General features: G+C 44.5%; 1 protein-coding gene and 2 long non-coding RNA genes across 7 annotated transcripts in view; 1 reads left to right on the top strand and 2 right to left on the bottom strand.

Moving 5' to 3' along the window:
- Nucleotides 1-21,327, bottom strand: part of LOC133266610 (uncharacterized) — a 371,798-nt gene that overhangs the window by 283,663 nt on the left and 66,808 nt on the right. The window lies entirely within an intron of this gene.
- Nucleotides 1,615-9,690, bottom strand: LOC133266597 (uncharacterized). The gene is made up of 3 exons (XR_009742453.1): nucleotides 9,231-9,690; nucleotides 5,034-5,303; nucleotides 1,615-3,946 (listed from the first exon to the last, which is right to left on the bottom strand). It is a non-coding gene; the product is annotated as an uncharacterized LOC133266597 (long non-coding RNA).
- Nucleotides 9,916-15,714, top strand: ZNF706 (zinc finger protein 706). 2 transcript variants are annotated; one of them, XM_061447971.1, is made up of 4 exons: nucleotides 9,916-10,066; nucleotides 13,415-13,551; nucleotides 14,680-14,787; nucleotides 15,417-15,714. In XM_061447971.1, exons 2-3 carry the CDS (start codon nucleotides 13,417-13,419, stop codon nucleotides 14,773-14,775), a joined length of 231 nt encoding a protein of 76 aa, XP_061303955.1. In that variant the 5' UTR covers nucleotides 9,916-10,066; nucleotides 13,415-13,416; the 3' UTR covers nucleotides 14,776-14,787; nucleotides 15,417-15,714. The 2 variants fall into 2 exon arrangements, with proteins under 2 accessions (XP_061303955.1, XP_061303956.1); XM_061447972.1 differs by having other exon boundaries at nucleotides 14,680-14,776.

The raw sequence follows: 21,327 nt of genomic DNA on the forward strand, positions 1-21,327 counted from the left end.
GGAAAAGGCAGCAATCAGCTGTCAAGAGCTGCTACACGTCCGGATGAGGAGCTCGGGGCCAGGTACTGCATTCTCGCACTATGTGCAAGCTGCAAATGAACAACTGCAACTCTTCTAAATTCACCTGTGAGGCTTCCAGAAAATGCTAGACACAGACAATAGCATTCAAACTGCAGAGGTGAACTGGATTTCTCCCAGAATTCCTGTATCATATCGAACCAGGTCTAGTAGAAGGTGTCCCAGTCCACTGGGGGGAGGTGTGTGGAACTAAATAATCCTTAAAGATCCCTTCTAACCCAAACTATTCTATGATTCTATAAAACTTCCTCAAATAGAGAGCAGAATCAGAGAGGAAGCCAAGTGCAGCTGTTGTCTGAGTGCTTGCTATGCACCTAATGCTAATGGACCTGTGCATGTGTGCCAGCAAGCAATGCAGCCCATAGTATTACGTAGGATTATCTCTTAGGATGCCTTGCGAGCAAATCAAAGTTCAGAAATTCTTAGTTCCGCCTTCCTTACATCTTAAAGAATAATGTTATTCATAGCTGACATTATCTGTCAGGACACTACTTCTGTCCTTGTTTAGACTAGGGCTGGCTAAGGCTCTGCTGTGACGTGTCACTCAACTGCTATTAGCCCCATTCAAAGCCAGTGACTGAAGCGTAGTAGTGGAGACATTACTGGAGAGCAGCTACCTCAAAGGGGTCGGTCTGGATCTAAGTTCTCTAGACTCTGCACTGTCTCCAGTAGAGACTTTCATAGCAGGCTGGAACATGTTCACTAACACCAGGTTTATTCAGCCTGGGCTCAGTCCTTCCTTTGAAGAATGGATACTAGATACTTTCTGAGGACTACTGGTATTATGCTGGATATTATTGCCATGATCTTTCTGTCACAGCATAATGGAACAGCTGCTTCCCCCTTGGGGTCTAAGGAACAGCTTGAGGCCTTTTCCTAGAGGCCATCTGACATTAGTCAAATGGGCCATTACTAGACTGTGCCAGGGCAAGTACCTTAATGCTACAATCTGCTGTCTCTTCTGTCACCAGCAGCGTAAGAGCTGCAGCACACAGGAGCAGATAAGCTTTCTACTGTGTGACAAGCTGGTTCATCATTTCCGCTCCAGTAAATGTCACTTGAAACTCTTCAAGATTCACTATGGGTAGGTGAGACAAAAGGCGTAAGTATACTTGCTGGTTTAGTATCCTCTGGTCATCGTGCTTTGTCCTCATTGCTAAACCCAGATATTTTGCACTGAGAAGGTTGCTGGCAGAAGTGATTGCAGGTTTCCACAGGCACAATGCCCAGGGCAGGATGCTGATGGGTCGGGGTTTCTGTGTGTTTTGCAGCATGTCCCAAAGAGACTGCAGCCATGTTTAATGCCACCACTGAGATTTAAGACTGTAGCTATCCCATCATGAAACAGCTGAGGGCAGAGGTTCCAGCATCTGAAGATGGTGCACGCCACAGGACCATAAGAAACCAGAGGTGAATAGTGAGCCTGCCAACTGTGCCCTTCCCCAGTTTTTCAGCGTTGTCATATAATTCTCCCCAGTGGCTCTGAACAAATTCACAGACTTGACCAAAGCCTCTTCTCATGCCTGGGCTGTGCATCCTTCCATCTCCTCCTCTTTCCCAAGACAAACATTTCTGCCTTCTCTGCAGGCAGGTGTGGTAAAAGCCACCTCCAGTGCTGAGCCAGCAAAGCCATACGTTCTTTCCCTTATCATCACTGTTTGTCCAAGTACCTCTCCCTCAGCAGCAGCTCTCTGAGCAAGGGGAGCCACAGGCTCTCGAGCTGCATAGAGCACAAAGGTCATATCCTGACCCAGGCCAAGGTCTAACTGGTGGAGTTCTGAGCTGCAGAAGCCTGTAAGGAGAGTTAGCAAGGCTCTGTGCTGGCACAGGGCTGTGGCTTAGAGTGATGAGGAAGAAGGGATTTGACCTTCAGAGTAGCTACATCAGCCTGAGCCCTTCCATCAGTCTGTTTTATGTGCAAAGCTGTATCTGGGTACTGCTGGAGGCTTCCAAGACAACAGTAGTGTCGAAGTATCCACAAGAGTTGGTGAACATCAGGCTTTGATATTTTCTTCTTGGAAACTTTGCCTGACATACAGGAAGGGTCATCCAGAGAAAGATCTGGGCAAGACCCTCAGTGGCTCCAACAGGATTGCTGGACACCAGTGGGACCTGCACCTGATCACTCTGAGGGGCATGTTGAGTCTGTAGGGTATGTTGCCCGAGTCCTGCATGTTGACAGCATAGTCCTAGGAAGCCAAGAGAGAAATACAGGTGTCCTGTTTATGCAGTCTAACTGAAACCATGGGAACAGACTTGGATGTGACTATACAAAATCTCAAAGAATAACTGTAACTGGGAAGCCATCCTTGGTGCCATCCTTTTTACTTGTGTTGGTGCCACACGGACCTCTCCTTAGCAAAACACTATTCAATACTAGCTCAGGTTCTTCCGTTTATTTAGGAAAAAAGAAGGATCTGATCCTGATTAAAAATATTTAAGGAGAAGATTTCTCTCACCAAAGAACTCTTTATAGTATCAGACAAAAAAAAGAGAAGCCACAAGCCTGGGAGATCATTACCAGTCTAAATTTATCTTGCTCAAAGGTGCACATTTTTAAATAGGGTGAATTGTGCAAAGGCTCAGGCTGTGCTGGCAGCTTTTGGATTGAGCTTTGCACAGCTGGAGCTCTTTTTCACTGTGGATGTTGGGACACGGGACAGTGCCAGGAAGAGCCTGCAACAGCTGGTTTGAAGAAGGGTACACTGGGGATGCACGAGCACAGGCTCAGATGCAAGGATGGTAAGGGGCTGCAGGCTTGGTTTGAGAATGGAGACAGATTGTAGCAGGCAGGTCTTGAAGCTCTATACCTGTCTAAGCATGAACAGGATCTGGCCTTTGTTTTCTTAACTGGTCTTTTTGCCCATGAAAGCATTGTAAAGGACACCTCCCCACTTGGACAGACATGCAAGTCTCCAGCACCAGGCACTTCCATTTCGTTGTAATTTTTCAGCCAGCTTGCAAGAGCAGTTTTTCAAATGAACTTTAGACACCAGCAGTCAGCTTAAAATGAGGTTTGGTTTTTGTTTTTTTTCTCTAAACCAAGTAGTTTAAATGAGAACTTTAAATTATTCTAGCCTAGTAAATACTTCTGTGCAAGGTCTGTACCTAATGGTACCTCATAACTAGCTCTTGTTTCTTTTCAGCTCTGGGATTCTCCTTGAAGTGTTACTCTGTCTTGCCAGATTAGAGATGTGCACTGAATGTTTTCACAGAAGCATAATTCATCCTTGGTTTCCTTCTGCAGTTTTCAAGCAAAGGCCAGGCTAAAGGATGGAGTGAAAAATCAGCCCTCTGCACATGCTGCTCAGACACCAGCCACATATATAGCAGGAAAATAGATTTCCTTTCCTCCATCCCCTGGCAGTCCATCTTAAGAGTAAATGTTCGAGACATGACTTGTGGGCTTCGTATATCCACTCAGCTGCAGTAATTCTGACTATGAGCATGGTCACTCGTGGTCATGGTCACCGTCACCACCATGCTGGTTCCACTTCACTGCCCTACAGGTAATGTCTTTTACTTCTATATAGCTGCCATCTTTTGGTGTTGCTGGCTGCTTCCAGGAACGTGTTTTCTGTTCTGCTCCCACAACCCATAGCGCATTGCTCTGCTGCAGCACTTTGGGACCTTTTGCAGGCAGCAATTGGATCCAGTGGCCCTCCAGGGGAATCATTCCCCTGATTTCTCTTGCCAGGTCCTATTTATCCACCAGTGTGTGAGCTACACCTTGCTATGTTGAAGGTGCTGTCGGCTGCGGGCAGGAAACACTGGCTATCAGAGCAATCCTCACAGCTCAGTTTGAAGCAGGCTGTTTGGATTCCTGCCTTTAAGTCATGCAGTGGCTTCAGTGAGTGAAACGGGGCACCTGAAAAGGAAAAAGTTGAAATGCAACAGATGTTTCTCGCTGATCTCTTCCTGAAGCAGCAGACTCTTGGGGCTGAACCAGCACTGCAGACCTGGGAAAACCAGCAGTGTGTGTGGCACTTCCAATGTCCAACGCTGCCTTCCTTCCACGGGGAACATCCTGCAGCTGCGGAGCTCTTTCCTGTGTACTGACTCTCCCTGCTCATTCTGGTATGTGTCATTGTGGGATGTACCTTTGGCCTATGCTTCCCTGCACAGCAGGATTTTACATGCTATTTAGACAGCAGAGCTTCTCACCCTGCCCTGAGCAGTTCTAGAGTTGCAATGAAATCTGCACGTGGAAGCCTGAATGACAGATGGAGAGGCTTGCTGTGGATGAGAAGTAAATGCCCCTTCCACAAGGTACAATAAGCAACTGCCAAAATATTTGCTTGTATGTGGGCGGAGTCTTGCAGATGGGCTAAAGAAGGAAGCAAGAAGAGCTGATGAATGCCTTGAGCCACCTCAACACAGAGGCATCTCTGGGATGTTCAGTCACTCAGAGGCACAAACTGAGGGATGTACTGTCCTCCTCCAGGCTAGAAGCAAGTTGTCAACAACGTTGGCATGTTTGTGAGAGATTTTAATCACAACTGCTGGCATATTTTAATATGCACACGACACACTGTGAGGATTTTTTTCATGCTTCATACCTGTATTTATTGGTGGAGGGAGGGAAATCTCGGTATTACTAATTAGTTAATTTAAAAAGTATGTATGTATTTGTTTTTTAGATAAGGCAGGGACTGGACATGTACAGGACTCAAAAGCATCAATGGAGGGCACACGCAAAAAGGGAATAAGCACATCAGGTTAATTGCTGTGCATTTAAAAATAGAAGCTGTACATAATGCTGTGCAAAGCTAAAATCTACTTTAAACTGTTTATACAGAACAGAAGTGTGTGTACTCAAGGTCTCCAGTTTGTCTATGTGGGTTGGTCAGAAAAGTTGTGACATGCTGAGAAAGGCATTTGTGCCTTGGGTTTCTTTTTTCAGCAAAAGCCACATCCAACAAAATGGATTTGAAAGAGGAGAGACTGCAGAATACCTCAAGGTCACAAGGCAATCTTTGCCCATGCTGTCCAGGAGGTGTATATACGCTGCCAACCTTTGAGGAACGCCATCTCTGAGCTGAGTGGCTCCCCCTCTGATATTCTTCACAAGCTTGTTCCTCAAGCCCTCTCTGTTTTTGTCTCTCGAAGGATGCGGGCAGCTCCATGGTGCATCCTACCCTTAACATTTTTTTTCCCTTCCCTTCCAATGGAGAGACACATTCACTGAAGCAGCAATGTCCATGCTTGTGGCAAAGGGCCAGGAGCTACAGGAGGGGAAACAAAAAAGAAGAAAAAGAGAGAAAGGACAATTAGTTGTAGTGTCTGTGCCAGCAAAAGCAAACCAACACAACACCACAGCCTACCATCAGCTTTGGGACACCCTTCCCTGGGTTTGTCCAAAGTTAAGGTTTGCTGACAAAATTATTTCCACAGTCTGCCTTGTTGCACAGGATCCTGAGTGTGCAGTAGGGGTAAGGAAGAAGGGACTGCTGATTCAAGTTCTGGAAAAGGTTAACAAACACATCAGCATCTTGCAGGCTGCCAGCTCACTGGGGGTGTGGAAGAAGAGGGAACTCTCCTGCTAGGAAGATAATGTCTCTCTTGTTTATGTGCTTCTGAAGTCCACCCATGGGAGCATGAGTAGAGTGAGCAGCACAGGGATGCTGGCAACATGGTGGACATCACGTGAGGTTGTCCTTGTTCTGGAGGATGTCACCCATCAGGGGACACTCCAAAACAAAGAGACTGTTCAGAAAGGCAGCAGGCAGACAAGGAAAAGATGCTGCATTGCTGCTAATGTGGCTGATCCCTCAAAGCTATTGTGTGAGTGGAATGGTATTGCAAGCCTGAGGTGCCCTGCCAAGACAGCTGTGTTGTTGTGCCAGCTTCCTCCTAAAACAGAGGATGGTCTTTGGCTTTCCTTCCCATTCTGTTCACTTTTCTCTCCCCTCCCCCTTCTTTTTCCATTTTTAAGCCTTGCAGATCAGTATACTGTGCAGTACAAAACACCTAGCTCTACAGTAGCACTCAGAAAGATGCATACCCTCATGTGCCTTAAAATATTTCTTTTATACGTATGCATTTGGTATCTTTTCATGACAATGAAGAGCTAAGAATTTATTGAATCTGTAAACCAAATATATGACTTAAGATCTCACTCTTTTTTTTGTATTTGACACCATAGCAATTCTAGGCAAGCCCATGAGATGCCAACATCCCAGCTCAGTAGAAGCAGCACACAGCCATCAAGGTCAGTGGGGGGCCAGGGAGTTATGTTGTATCAGGGAGGTGTGAACTAGATGTACCAGCGCTGAAGATGTGGTTGTGAAAAATGCCTTTACAGGGAAAAGAATGGTATGCTAGTGCATGGAGGGAAGAGGTGAAATTCTGTAAGGCAGAGAAAGGGTGAATGAGCAAAACGCTACCTTGTCAGGCCTCTGAGCTAGGTTAAGTACTGCCGCAGCATGTTTTACATCCAACAGTGCATAAGTGCAGAGGATTCCAGCGTGTCTGGGGTTCTGCCTGCAACCATGTCCCTGAAATTCAGTGATACTGACCTGGATCTACCACTGCATCAGCTCTGAATACCTTTTGAAAGGATACTGGCTTCAAATTCTGTCTTATGACCTTCATTGCAGAGCCAATCTCTGCTGTTCTGTGTTCTTGTCAATGTTAGTCTTCATCCACAAAATCTGGTGAGATCTCTGTCACTTGTGGGCCCAGCACATGTCCCTGTCCTTGTTCAGACATGGTGAGGGGTCATGGTGGGGCATAGAATGAAATCACTCAATAGGAAGGCACACAGTATCAGCATGTGCACTCCCTGCAAGGTGGTAGCAAAGGGCAGCACTCAGCCGCCAGCCAGCATTTAGCTGGTGAGATGATGCTGGACTCATGCGATGCTGGATCAACAGAGCACGCAAGCAAACAGGCAGGAGAAAGACACAGGCAGTTAAGTGTGGTAGGGAACATGGAATTCCTCCCAAGTGGGAGGACTTGGCAGAGAGGCACAGGAGTTAATCAGGAGATGCAGCCCCACCTATGCTGTTGTGAGCAAACCCGCCCTGCACCTCAGAATGATTGTGTTCAAAATGGGTTCAATAACATGTCTCAAAACATCAGCAGGTTCCTAGAGGGGAACTGGGCTGAGGACACCAGTCACGCTAAGGTGAGCCAGCTCAAACTGACTGGTAACAAAATTTAAGTGTCAGCAAGTTGCTGTTGAGCAGAAACAGGTATTTTGATCTAGTGACAGAAACTGCTCCTCTGTGCATGCACAGAAAATAATGGGGACTAGAATCCAAAGAGATGGGAATAAGCATGAGAATAATGAACAATCAAGATGTTTAAAAAAAATGCTAAACCACAACTAACAAAAACTCCTGCCTACAGCACTGCTCCTTCCAGCTTCCTTTGCTGCTTTCCTCCCAGCAGACTGGCATTTTGCTTTTTCTGGTCATGTTTATCAAATTCACACTTAGGCTTAAATTGGAGCTTTGTTGCTCATCAATTTTCGCATCATGAGAAGGTAATAATGTCTTTTAAAAAAAGTGGATTATTTTTAGAGGCTCCATAAGAACTAAAATGCCTTATCCATACCCATATGGAGCTGTGTTTTCTATGTGTATGACACTGCTACAGATTTCAGTGAATTGTACCCACTGAAACATTTTTGTCTGCCCTGGCTTAGGGATAATAATGAACTCCTTGCATTTGGTCTACCCGTAAATACTGAGAAGCATCCTTCATTTTCACTCTATTTTAATGCGGAATACTCACTGCTGGGGAGGGTTATGAGTTGTTTTTTAAATTAAAAAAAAATCAACAATTAAACAAGAAGCATGCAGTGTATTTCCAGAAATTTTAAGATGCAACATTTCAGTCTAAAGCTTGCATTTATCTTTCATTTTAACTTCCATTCATATACGCTGGCTTACTTCACCTCATGTGGGAGCAACACAGAGCAGAGGAAGTGCATAAGATACATAACCTGCAATTAGGATGGGTTTATTTCACCAGAGCTATGCAAAGCATCCAGTACACAGACTGGCCTTGCCTCCCTACCAGCTCACCACATCCAGCCTGCATCTCTCTGCTCACCTGCACACACGCATGGCAATCTCTTTGGTGTGATAAGTAAATTTCATGCAGGGAATACATGTTGAAAAATTCCTTATTGAGAATAGGAATTTTTCCTTATTCATAGTAGAAATCTCAGCTATAGGGACTTGTGTTCTTTCACACTGGGCTTTTGTTTCCCAGTGGTCTCTTTGGAAGCATCTAAATTGCAGTGCCATGATTTGGGTAATACATGGACTGATGGCGTGACCAGGATTTACAGCACAAAGGGACAAAAGACAGAGCAGTCAGCAGGCAGGCTGCAGCGCCCTGCCCTGCACGAGACCCTCTGATCTCCCCAATGCAGGAAAAGGCTGGGAGACCAGCCATAACTCAGCATGCACTCAGGAGGTGTGCGCTATCTGAAGTCCTCACCCAGCCAGGTGTGTGGCAGTGCTGTAGCACAGAGACAGGATCCTTGAAAGCTGTTTCGAGTTCCACATCTGAAGCCAGCAGTCCTCCTAAAATAGCATCAGGCAGGAAAGAGGCTACTTTTTCACTTGGCAACCCCCCCCCCCAATCAAAGCTAAACCTCATTCTGAAAGCCACCTGCTTCTGAGGACAGAGCCCCAATGCTCACCTCCCCACACATGCACTTGTCACATCCAGACCTACTTCCAGTGGTGTGTCAGATTATCTGCTACAGACCTCCCCTGTAACTGCTGTCATGACTCACAAAGATGGCCCGAAACATTCACTGTACTGCTATAGGGATTTTTGCTGTTGCTTTTTCCTCTCACTCATATGGGAGGGGAACATTAGAATCATTTAACCTGAGCCCCTGTAAAATGTCAAGCCAACAACTCCTAATTCCTCTGCTAAGCGCACTGTTTGTTGTCTTGGCCCAGACACAGAACTGTCAAGACCCTGGGCTTATTTTAAAGCTACAATTGCTCAAACAGCGGCAGAACATCTGAGCAGAGATGCTGCCTCCATTTCTCCTTTTCTAAACGGGTGTATAATCCGAGAAGGCACATTCAGCCTTCCATTCCAATATACGAAATTGTCAATAAAGTGATCCTTTACCCTTCTTCACACTGCCTGCCTACATCTCTATTCCTGCAAGCTAGGACCTTTCAAATCACTTGTGCTGTGCATTCAGTCTGTGAGCGGCTTCCTCTGCCGGTCCTCGTCTTAAACACCAAACAGGACCGTGCGCGCTTTCAGTCTGAAGCAAACTCCGCTCATCTCACACCATTTCCTTCAGCTTTCTAATTCATTCAACCCTCCAAGGCTGCGCATGGGCCTTCTTAAGCTGCCACCTGAACATAGTACGACCCCTGCGGAACCCCTGCCTGGGGCGGGGACTCTCAGCCCCTTCCCTGCAGCCTCTCCAGAGCCATTTTCTTGAGGAGTAGCTGCTATTTTTAGGGACCCTCTGTATGCTGAGCTCAGACGAAATGTGGCTGAGAGCAGGGCCTGTCGGGAAGCGAGAGGACGGTGCGGGGACAGCCCCACCAGACGGAGCCATCACGGATCAGCCCGCAGCCTCCCAGGCTCGGCCGGGAACCGAGCACCCGGAGCCAGGCTGCCTCTCCGCTCTGACCGAGGCGCTGTCCTGCCTGCCACGCCACACTGAGCCTCAGCGGGACCGGGGCTCGCACGGTGAACCGCGCCGCCAGGGGTGCCTCATGGCCCACGCTAGCCCCGCCGCCACACCGTGGCACGAGCACCCCACGGACCCCCCACGATCCCAGCACGGCCGCAGCGCCACCCCCGCCTTATGTAACGGAAGAACGCCGCCATTGGCCAGCGGGGCGGTGCAGCGCATGCGCAGTGCGGGCGCTTCGCTCCCTCCTCCTCCTCCTCCTCGTCGTGTCGGGCAGGCGGTGGCGGCGGCTGCTGCGGGGCCGCGCGGAGACTTCACCTCCCGCTCGCCAGGGCCGCGCAGGCCGCACTCACAGCCCGGGTGAGCCGCGGCGCTGGGCCCTCCGTTGGTCGGGCGGCCGCACCGACGGTGGGGTGGTGGGTGCGGGGACGTGGCGCGGCGGAGCGGAGCAGAGCAGGCCCGCCTCGGGGGAAAGGGGACGGCCCGGTAGCGAGGCGCGCTCCGCTCCCGGCCTGCCCAGGCCGCTTTCCCGCGGCTGGAGCTTCGCCGCCGGAGCTCGTTTCCTTCCTTGGCCCCTTCCCGCGGGGCACGTGGTGGGGCTGCCCGGGCTGCGGCCCCCCCTGCCCTGACAGGCCCTCTCGGGGCTCGCGGCCTCCTTCGGCTCCTTCGCGCCTCAGGCCGGGCCCGAGCCTGGAGCTTCCTCGCAGCGGTGTCGGGGCAGGGCCTTACTTGCTGCTGCGTTTGGCTGCCTGGCAGGGGGAGCCGGGGTATCTCAGGGTGCCGTTTGTTTCTGAAGGTGACAGCGGAAGCAGCTGTCTGTGTCCAGTTTTAGGGCTTGAGAAACTGTGCTCAGGTCCTGGTGACTTACAAGGAAATGACCCTGTGTGAGGCATTCACGTACTGCAGGCTCCAGCCTCGCTGCCTTGTGATGCCCGTGCTGTTGCTACTATGATTTAGCACTAATTTTTCCTGTGGTATTTGGCTTCCTATGTGCTCGAGGTTTTTTTTACTTGAGAACAGCAGGCTGGTTTGCAGGGCTCTTCTGAGGGTGTGCCTGATAAGGGAAGCAGTGCTTACCTGTGTTGTGCAACTGAAATACAGATTTAGCCTGGTAGATGAATTCATCGTTCTTTTAAACAAACTTTGGGATTATTTGTCACCTTTTAAAAATTTGGATAGTCCAAATAATCTTAATTTTCCAATAGCTGAGTATTCACTCTGTGTATCAACTGTATCAGTGTAATTTAAAGTATTTAAACCCTTGGATTTTTGGCCTCAGGCGTCATGTGGAGATTGATATTTTAAAGCAGATGTTTTTGTTCATGTTTTCTTGTTTGTGTCTTAACTAAAACCAGTAGTTGCCAAATGCATACATACAGTGTTGTTGGCTGTTACAGTATACTGCTTACCAAGCTCTTATCAAAGGACTAAATTACAAAGTAATAGCATCATTTTATGAAAATATGGTTGTGGGGTTTTTTTTTATTGCATCTTGTTATTTTCTATTAGGAGTTCCCTAACTTCTGGGAGAATACTGTAATGATGGTAAAATAGAACCAGAATAAAACCTACACTTCCTCCTAGTTTGCAGACTTACTGGGAGTATCTCCCCTGTTTTTCAATGGGAATGTAGTATTCTGGTTGAGCCGTGCTGTACGTAAACATGGCGAGGCCCTGGCTGGGGTGTTTTGGAGTAACTGTAGCATACCCTGAAGCATAAACTGATATATAGTTTGGTTAACATTCAGTGCTATGTCTTATGGAAACTGTTGAATGCCACACGAATTTATCCTTGTTAATAGAGTTTTTGTTTTCTTGTGTTAAATTTTGTTAACTGTCTGGACTTAAATATTCCTTTAGAGAAACTGATGGGGGAGGAGCAGGGAATGCTCAAAGATGCAGTGTAATGTTTCTGCTAAGTGTTACATGATGTTGTTATAGATCCAAGAAAAAGTTGGGAGTGTAGCCTGAGAGGTGCCTCTCAATCTTCAAGAGCTGCTTTGGGTCTCGGAACCATCTTTTTGCTCAGTGTTAAGCACTGTGATGTTACCTGAAAAGATGGAGAGAGGAGGTGGCTGGTTTCTTTTCCCAAGTAACAAGTGATAGGACAAGAGGTAACAGCCTCAAGCCGGACCAGGGGAGGTTTAGATTGGATATTGGGAAAAATTTCTTCACCAAGAAGGTGCTCAGGCACTGGAACAGTCTGCCCAAGGCAGTGGTGGAATCACCGGCCCTGGAAGCACTCAAAAACCGTGTAGATGTGGCTCTCAGTGACATGGCTTCGTGGTGAATTTGCAGTCCTGAGGTAATGGTTGGACTCAGTGATCTTAAAAATCTTTACCAACCTAGCCGATTTTGCGATTCTGTGTCCAGAAATTCAGGCAGTACTAATGTATTTCCAGGTGTCCATGTTTCATAGAAACTCAACAGTTTTAAGGGCCTTTAACACATGCTTACTGGAGGTCAGTCTTTGTTTGAACAGGCTTTTCTCCTTCTGTCCCCATGGAGGGGAGTGCGAGGGGAGTGCATGACAGACCTGTTATAGGCACCCAGTGTGACTCATGCATGAGTACCAAACTTGCAGCAAATGCCCAGGTTGCATAGAGGGGCAGTTACCAACCAACCAGCCAACCTCCTGTGAACATTTGACTTCACTAGTCCTGGAAACAACGGACTTCACTAGCTGCTGCCCTGTGCTTCTGTAGCAGGTCTTGTGCTTCTGTGAGAGCTGTACAACTGGATTGTGCGTGGGCTGTGAGGGACTGGGAAAGATAATAGCAGAAAGTGGGCTGCTGGGTTATATAAGCATGCTCTGGATTCTGCTCGCTTGCTGCACCCAAACCCTGCCTGGTGCCTGCTCTGTGGGTGGGCTGCAGGCTGAGTGGGGTGTCTGGGTGGGCTGCAGGCTGAGTAGGGTGTCCTGGTGGGCTGCAGGCAGGCAGAACGTGGCATTGGTAGCATACGCTGGTTTGCTGCTCCCTGAAGTGTGATTTCTTTGTGCCTTGTTTCTTCTGGTGAACCTTCTAAAGGTATATGGCAGTAGTGTTTGCTTCCTTTATGCTCCTGTGTTACATAGAGTAATGGCTTCCTATGGGGGCAGCTTTATTTCTTTTTAAGAAGTGTGTGCATGTAAAGTTGGCTAATAATAAAAAAGAGTGGCCACCTGTAAAAATAGCCTTGAAGAAAGAGGGGTGATCTATTGTTCTTGGCATTCCCAACTCCAAAGCAGCTCACAAGCATGTATACCACAAGACAGTAATAACAGCTTGGATAATACTTTGATTTGCCTTTCTTGGAACCTCTTTCAAGTTCCAGAAATAAAGGTTGAGTCTTAAACTTAAAAGAACAAAACCCCCTAAATTTTATTGTACTTGTGGAAATAGAGAATAAGTTTCTGTTAACTGTAAAGGAAACTTCAGTTATTCTGACTATTGAAAATACTTTTCAAAAGTAGACCTTGAAGCTTTGTAGAGGAAGAAACCTTAAAATGACCTATTAATTCTGGTGTGTATTTTAAGAACAATACTAAAACCAGAGTTTTTATATAGTAAAGAGCTTGAACAGATGTCTGTTGTATGAGAGTTATGGGAGTTGTAGGCCTCATGGATGAGCACATGACTGCATTATGCTCATGGTTACAGCTTCTCAGTCAGCTAGCAGTAGTAGTTTCTCACATCTATAGACTAAATGTTGTCTTTTTGTTTGTAGATATGGCTCGTGGACAGCAGAAGATTCAATCGCAGCAGAAAAATGCCAAAAAGCAAGCTGAGCAGAAAAAGAAACAAGGACATGATCAGAAGGCTGCAGCCAAGGCTGCCTTGATATATACCTGCACTGTCTGTAGGGTAAGAGGAACCAAATATTGTAGGCAGGTCTGTCTTCCAGCCTAGAGAACTTTTAGAAGAATATATAGCAGGAACTCAAATACTTTTCAAGTGGCTGTCTAGCTCACTGCTGGAAACATTTGCATGTTATGTGACTTGCTTAAAGATTACTCAGCTGTACTGATAATTGAGATGGGAGAAAACGGGAGGGGTCACATACCAGATCTGTTCTGGGTGGTTATCTTGACTTTTGAATTGCAGAGGTCTGCATGTGCTGTTAGTATGAGGTATAAAATGTAAAAAGTGTGAGATCACTTCCTGTTTAATCTCCAGATGGGAACATCTCATCTTTGTGATGGAATTGGCCTGTCTTAGAATCCCTACTCATGTAGAGAGGAAGAGTGGTGGTGCCAAAATCTTTAATGTAACTTCTAGTTGAATAAATGACTTGACAAGAGAACACAAATGTGAGCACTAATCAGATTATACTTCTGGCTAGTTTTCCTGAATGGTGTCGTTTTGGATCTAAATGGTAAACTTGCCATTTTCACATAAATGGTTGGTCTTGGAGTAGATTTGTCACTTTGAATGTCTTAAATAAGGTTCCAGCATAAGCTGCTCACTTAAGTACTTGTAACCAGTTTCTCCTCTTGTGAAATTAGTCTGTGGCAGCAGTCACTTTGGGCAGCTGATGCCTGCAACTGTAGTAGCCTGAGGGAGCTTCTGCCAAGTAGAGAATCAGTCTGTGCCCCTTAACTCTTGGCCTGTTGATAAACAAAAGAAGGAGCTTTCATAAAGATTTGATTCTAAAAAGAACAAATGTTTATCTCTTAGATAGGAGGTAGGTTTCCCACCAAACCAGCTTATGAAGTGTAGGATCTTCAGGGGACTTCTAGCAAGAATAATACTGTTGATGAACATGCCAAACCAGTGTGATACTAGTGCTTAAAAGCACCTCTTTGAAAATCTGAGGTTAAATAGTCTCTTAAGCTGTAGCTGAATTAATGGTGCTTCTGTCACTAGAGCAGTGTCTTTGAGGAGACAGTTTGCTTGAGGAAAAAGAAAACAAAATGGGGAGGGGGGAACAGGTTTTGTAGTATTTTTTAACTCTTGTACTGTGCATAAAGTTAAATTTCTCTCTTTAATCAGACACAAATGCCGGATCCCAAGACCTTCAAACAGCACTTTGAAAGCAAGCATCCTAAGACTCCACTTCCTCCCGAATTGGCTGATGTTCAGGCATAAGGTTGTCTACAGGTCATTACCTTCATTTTTAAAATGACTGTCTGGGAATTAGAAATTATTCATAATATTTTTACCAGCAGCTGAGACTTAAAACTCGTTTTGTTTCCTTCAGTACAAAAATTAACTGTAAGCTAAAGTTATGCCCCTGAACTGTTAAACAGGAGAAGCAAGCTAATACCTAGGTGAAATGGCTGTGGCTCTTTACTGTGCGTGGAGGTTGTTTTAAAAGGGATTAATGTTACTTCAGATGGTCATCTTTAGAGTTGTAGGAATAGTCTTTATTATTTAGTTCTTGCTTTGAAATGTCAGTTTTGCTTTGAACAAAACACATCATAAATGCAATCTGTCTGTGACTGCAAAACGTGTAATGGAAATAGTTGCTTAGAGTATTTCCGACAATTGAGCCTTTTTGTTCCTGAAGCTATGCAAGTGAATGCAAATTTTTCTGCATTCAGATACAAACCCTCTGTGTTAACTGTAGAAGAGGTTTCCCACTGGCCACCTGATGGGCTGTAACTGAAAGTGGTTATAATAAAAGGCTGAAATGAGGTAAAAAGCAGTACTGTGGTATTTCATTCACACAAAGGTGAGCAGCGTTGTGTAACGGTTCAGCTTAACTGAGTTATTCTTGTTTTTTGTAGGTGAAATCATGGCACCTATTGACTCTTCTACTGTCAGACCTTACATAACAAACCTGCAGCTGCTTTTCTAAAACTGTTGATCAGCAAAAATGAAGGGGCTACAGAAACATTCATATTTTTATGCTGTTCCCTCTTGGGCTTCAAGCAAAGACAATTCTGTGTAAATGTACAGTTGTGCCCTATTTGGAAATCCTGAAAAATCAGTCCATACTTGTTATAAAAAATTTTTTACAATTGTAATTATATTGATGTTCATATTGTGTAAAATAACTCATTTAATAAAGTAGTACTTTGATTTTACAGTATCACAGATTAAATCCTTGTAGAAGTTCTGTTTCAACTTCCTATATTATCTGCCTTATCATAAAAAAGACAAAGTGGAATTTTCCCCATCCTGCCAAAACATGAGCAGTATCATTCCACTGAAAGTAATGTACATTACAGTAAATTAATCTTAAGTAAAAAGGGAAGCTGCTCAGATTTACTGTTCAGTGTGCTGCCTGCTTGGGCCTGGTCACTAGTGGTCAAGTTGTTGGCTCAAAGCACAACAGACTCCCTGGAAGCTGCATTAGAGTACTGAGACTTCCTTCTGCATTTTTTAATCCTGTGTATTGGAGTCTAATACTGCAAGCCATTTCAAATGGAATTCTTTTACTGTGAGGGATCATGTTCCTTGAAGTCATGCACCGGAGAGACTCTGGTTATACCTGTTACCTGTAATATTTGGTAGATGGCTGAGGAAGCAGAGAGGTGGCAGGATTGATTGCTATAGGTATGCTGGCTTGAAAAATACTTGGCTAAAGAAACTCTGCTCTTAGTTGAAAATTTTTATTTGAAAAGATTTTTAATGCTATTTTGAGCAGTTAATCACACATGATCCCCCTCAAATGCATCAGGTTATTTCAGTAGCAACTCTTCAAGAAATATGCAAAATAGCCAGCCATTAATAACCTTTCTTCACAACCATTTTAAAATAAGCCTGTTGGAAAAAAGCCCAAGTAACTGAAATAATATGGCTGCTTTAAGAAATGAGATGTTATTAAAGTTCCATTGACATGAAAAAGCTGGATAATATGTCTCTGGCCAGGGACGTTTGAGCAGCTAACCACAATTACTCTTAAAGTGTTCTGGGCTCAGTTCTAATCCCAGGTGTACAGCACAGAAGTAGTGGAGAAACATATGAATTGTGCTAGTAGGTCTTCTACGCAAAATTCCATCTTTGGCATTTGGAGGGGGCTTATTTAAGAGCTTTAGGTTTGATCTTGCAGTAGGAAGCAATACTAGAATTGCTGTGATTTACTGAGGTTACAATGGATGTAAAAATTCTGGCAATCCAGGTAACCCTTTATATGCAGCAGGACTACATCTGACCTTCAGATGGCTTCCTAAAATCTAGGACCATAATCTCAAAAGACTCATTCACTTAAAAGAATGCACTTGGTATTTTATTATATAAAGTCAAAGCCTTTGTCTTCTTCCACTCATTTGCTCCTTATTGAACTACTGTGAGACTAGCTTCCTGTCCTCTTTGCTGTGACAGTATCTCTGTAAATACTTAATTTGGCATAAAATTTCTCTGTATTATAGTCACTCCAGGATAACCTGTATATCGCTTAACTTTTATAAATACAACATTGTTCTCCTCTTGAGAGTAATCCGCTACTGCACTTGTACACCTGACATCAGAATGTAATGCTTCATTTATTTCTCTTTAATGTTACCAATACGTACATCCTGACAAACTGACTCCCACAAGGCAAGAAATCTGTTCTCGACCTTTGTGCTGTGTGTGGGAGAGATCCTTAAATGTTCTGATGCTGTAGTTTGTCTAAAAATATGCTCAGTGCAAATGGATAAACATATTTCTTGCACTGATTGGTATTGGGTAAATCTGGTTTTACTCTGGAAAATGATCTGGGATGTATCCCTATAGCTTTGTCCTGAGGTGAAATATATGTTCTATTCCTTCAGTTTGGATTGTGTAGCATTAAATAAAAAGGGTTTGTTTTTTTTCATAAGCAATGTCTCTTAGTGAGCACCGAAGAGCTGCATCACTAGTGGGATGGTTTATTTTAGTTAGAGTTGTGTTTTTGAAACTTTATGATGCTCAAGTTGAAAATGCCCTGTGAAGTGATGGGGGGGGTTTATGTATTAGAAGGCAAGGGTGATCCTCAGTTCAGTAACATCCTTAGCTGCAGTAGCTGCAATATGAAGTACAGAAATAAATGAAAGCTATGACTGAATTGTTGTAAAGGCTTTGTAACTACAGGGGGAATGCTATACTAAATGCGGGAGTTGTCATCATGTAGAATACCTGTGATGGTCCTTGTACCTGAAAGGTCAGGGGAGGGACTAGGACTTCTCCATCATATCTTCCTGATCTGAAGGATGGCGTCCTGTTACCTGGCTAAAGACACAGTTGTGCATTGTAATGTGTCTAATTAAAGAGAATTAAACAACTAAAATGTAAAATGTCATATTTCCTGCCTGCTTTTAAAAACGAACGTTATTGCACTTGGAAAATTAATTTCTTGGCTGTGGACAGTCCTGGAGCTTGAAGCTATCTAACTTTGCAAAAAATAGATGTGGGACATTTCCCAAGGTCCCTTGAGAAAGATTCATCTTTGTGCAGGGACAGCATTCAGGTAAAGATCTTATGTTGTCAGTATGGGCAGCAGCTGTCATGGATATCTTAAAAAGTTACTTTTGATTCTCAGAAGCCCACGTCTCTTCTGGGAATCTCCTCAAGTGGCAGCTGAAATCACATTTTAAGCAGGGCTTAAATGTTCTGAAAAAAAGTGTCACTTTAGATCCCAGAGTAGAAGTTGGCACGTGTGATTATGATGGGGCTACTGAGTAATCAAGAACAGTTTTGAGATCTGTTTCTTGAACTTAAGCTACTCTCTGTATATGTGCTTTACCTGTCTAAGGGTTTCTGGTTTCTTGCTGTGAAAAATCTGGAATAGAAGTTGAAGACAGTTGCTTTATAGCCTTAAGGAAATAAGCTGGCTTTATGCAATGCTCTTGAAACATCCCTGGAGACTGTCCCTTTTGGTTATTTGCTGTTGAGCTGAAAACACTTTAGCTCAAATAAAGCTAGTGATCACAGGCTGTTTGCAAACCACACAGTAATGAAGGAATTTGTAGCATTTCTGTAAACTATACTGAACTTTTCTCCACTGAACTTTTCTCCCATCTTGGTAAGCTGAGCTAATGGATGGAGTGCTTTTTAATCACTGAATACTTATAGGCTTGAGTTGGGGTCTGTTTTGTTTCCCATTTTCACAGAAACAAGTTAGGAAGTATTTGGCTTTACTGGAATCACGGTTTTCCCAAGGTCTGACCAGTAAACTCAATTAGTCCTACAGAATCCACAAACAAAGGTCAGCTTGTGTTTTTGTCTACTCAGGCCCATTCTGCTGGGTATAATTTAGGGGCATTTGGTTTACCTACGTAGAACCTTACAGGTTTCGCAGTGGTCTTTGGATTCAGCCCCAAAACTCAGCTTTGGACTGGTATTCAGCATGTGATTTTCCATGTTCTGTATCAGCACCAGCAGTGTTGCTCTAGTCTAGGCAGTGGGAAGGTGGCAGGTTCTGTTTGTGGAATTTCACTGTCCATTTTGAAAATTACTTGGGAATTTTTTAGTTCATTGTCTGTTGTGTTTTGATCTAGATAAGGCACAATAGAGACTCACTGGAGTTCTGTTACCTTACTAGCTTTCAAAGAAAGGTGCAAGAGGTTGGGTATATATTCTACAGTTCTCTTACATGGCTTTTAGCACTGGGGTTTCTGGGGAGAGAGGAATCCGTAGTCCCAACCCTGTTACCTGTCAGGAATATGTTAAAGCAGTGTCTCAGCTTTTTCAGGAAATAGGCACAGCTTTCCTCTGAAAAATACTGTCCGTTAAACCCATAAAGTTAAGGTCCAGACAGCGCTTTGATGGCACGGCAAATATATTTGTGTGTTCCCTCTTTGTAGGAAATCACATGTGCAAAACGTTTCTGGATGCTGGAGATCTTCCAGAGGAGTAAGGGCTAAGGGAAATTTCCAAATATTATCTAGTCCATCTCTTTGCCCTGAGATTGGGTCAAATCTGCCAAGACTGTATCTTGGAAGTGTTTCTCTAACTAAAAAGCTTCCATGTTAAGGGATCCCGTGACCCTGTCAACAGCATGTACCACTGTTGAACCATACAGCTGGGGAGTTAACCACAGTGAGAGTTTATCCGTGTCAGTTCAGTCAATTACTTACTGTGCTTGTTGGCAATAGATGTGGTGAATAGTGCCCTCATTTGAACATTGCTATCATGTTCTCCTTCTAGTCTTCTCATTTCAGTAAACCCAGTTAATTGAATCGCTCTTCATGGTTTCTAAGTCTGGCAATTGTTGTGCGCTTCTCTGGATCTTCTCCAGTTTGTGCTCTTAAAGCAGATGGTCCAAAACATGACCCAGTGTGCTGGCTAATGCTAGTGCAGCGTTGCTGGGACAGTTAACTTCTGGCACTTTAGTACTGTTGATACACACTGGAATTATATTTGCCTTTTAACGGCAGCATCATTTTGACTTGCATTCAGTTCCCAGATCTCCCTCATCCAGATCCATTTTGGTGCCACTACTCGGCTCCATTTTGTGGCTATGTATTTAGTGCCTGACGCATATCTGTTTCTAGTGGATCTCAGGCCAAATTTATCAAGATACCAGTATTCTAGAACTGTCTCATGCTCTTTACAGTTCATCCAAGTTCCCCATGCTGTCATGGGAAAGTCTTGCACATGTCCTGTTTATAGCCTGAGTTGTTCGTGAACACACTGATGGGCCTTACAGGATGCTGCTTTGTTATCTTCCCAGGTTCCCAGTAAGCCTTTGGCAATTGCTTTTTGAGAGCATTTTTGGACTGCTGTGATTCTCCTTAGGGTCAGTAGGGATTGGAGCCCTATGTTTCACCTTTGAGCACTTCACATAATGACAATGTCAAAGGCCTTTACCGCAACAGGGAGACTTAAGATCCTGTGCAACTGTGGCCACCAAGCCAGATTTCATGAAGAAGGAAGTGGAAGGTAGTGGAGTACTGCATAATTTGTTCCCACATTGGCTGGCTGTTGCTGGGTTCCTTTTCCAGATGTATTTACAAGGAGGACTCTAGAATAATTACTGTAGCCCTTTTCCAGGTTTAGGTTGACTGACAGTCTCCTTTTTAAATTTCTTGTGCATGTCCCACTGCTCTCTTGGACTTTTTTCTGTGCTCTTTGTGTTCTCAAAGGGCAACACTCGCAGTCCGTGCTGACGTGGCTGATTGCTGGACCATCCTAGGGTAAAAGTAATCAGCTACTGCTGACATGAATACTTCCTCTTTCCACTTCTTCACATGATCTAGTTAACTTTTGACTGAAGCCAGAAGTGCTGTTTTTTACCTATTTGTAAATCTTATATTTCATTTTTATCCTTTTTCATCAAGTAATAAACCTATGTTTAACTTCCTCTTTCCCTAGATATTTATATGCTTTGTATCTGCCTTTCAGAACCTCAGCTGTTTTTTTGACTCTGCTAATGAAGGTGTTACTTTGTTGACTTTTGAGCCATCTAAAACTCAGTCACCTGTGTGCCTCTCAGAATCCATGCTCTTACATTTACAAGGCGCAGCACAACACTAAGGCTAACTCTTTGAAAACCCTTTTTTTTTTTTTTTTTTCTTTTGTTTGGGTTATTTTGCACACTTTGCCCACCAGGAAGCTATCAGTAGCGATACATGCTCTGTCCTTATCAGTTCATGGTCCCAAATGTGCCAGAGCTGCAGACTTTCTCACTGAGGTTTGAGCTCTGCCAAGGAGTTACTTATGCACGTATTGTCAGTGAGACAGACCAGGCTGGCCTGATAAATCTGAATGTGCAATAGCTGTTATCCTGTATAT

This window comes from Pezoporus flaviventris, unplaced genomic scaffold, assembly GCF_033815535.1.
Source record: "Pezoporus flaviventris isolate CSIRO_AGI_PZ_B2104156 unplaced genomic scaffold, CSIRO_AGI_Pfla_v1 ptg000007l, whole genome shotgun sequence".
Taxonomy (NCBI): domain Eukaryota; kingdom Metazoa; phylum Chordata; class Aves; order Psittaciformes; family Psittacidae; genus Pezoporus; species Pezoporus flaviventris.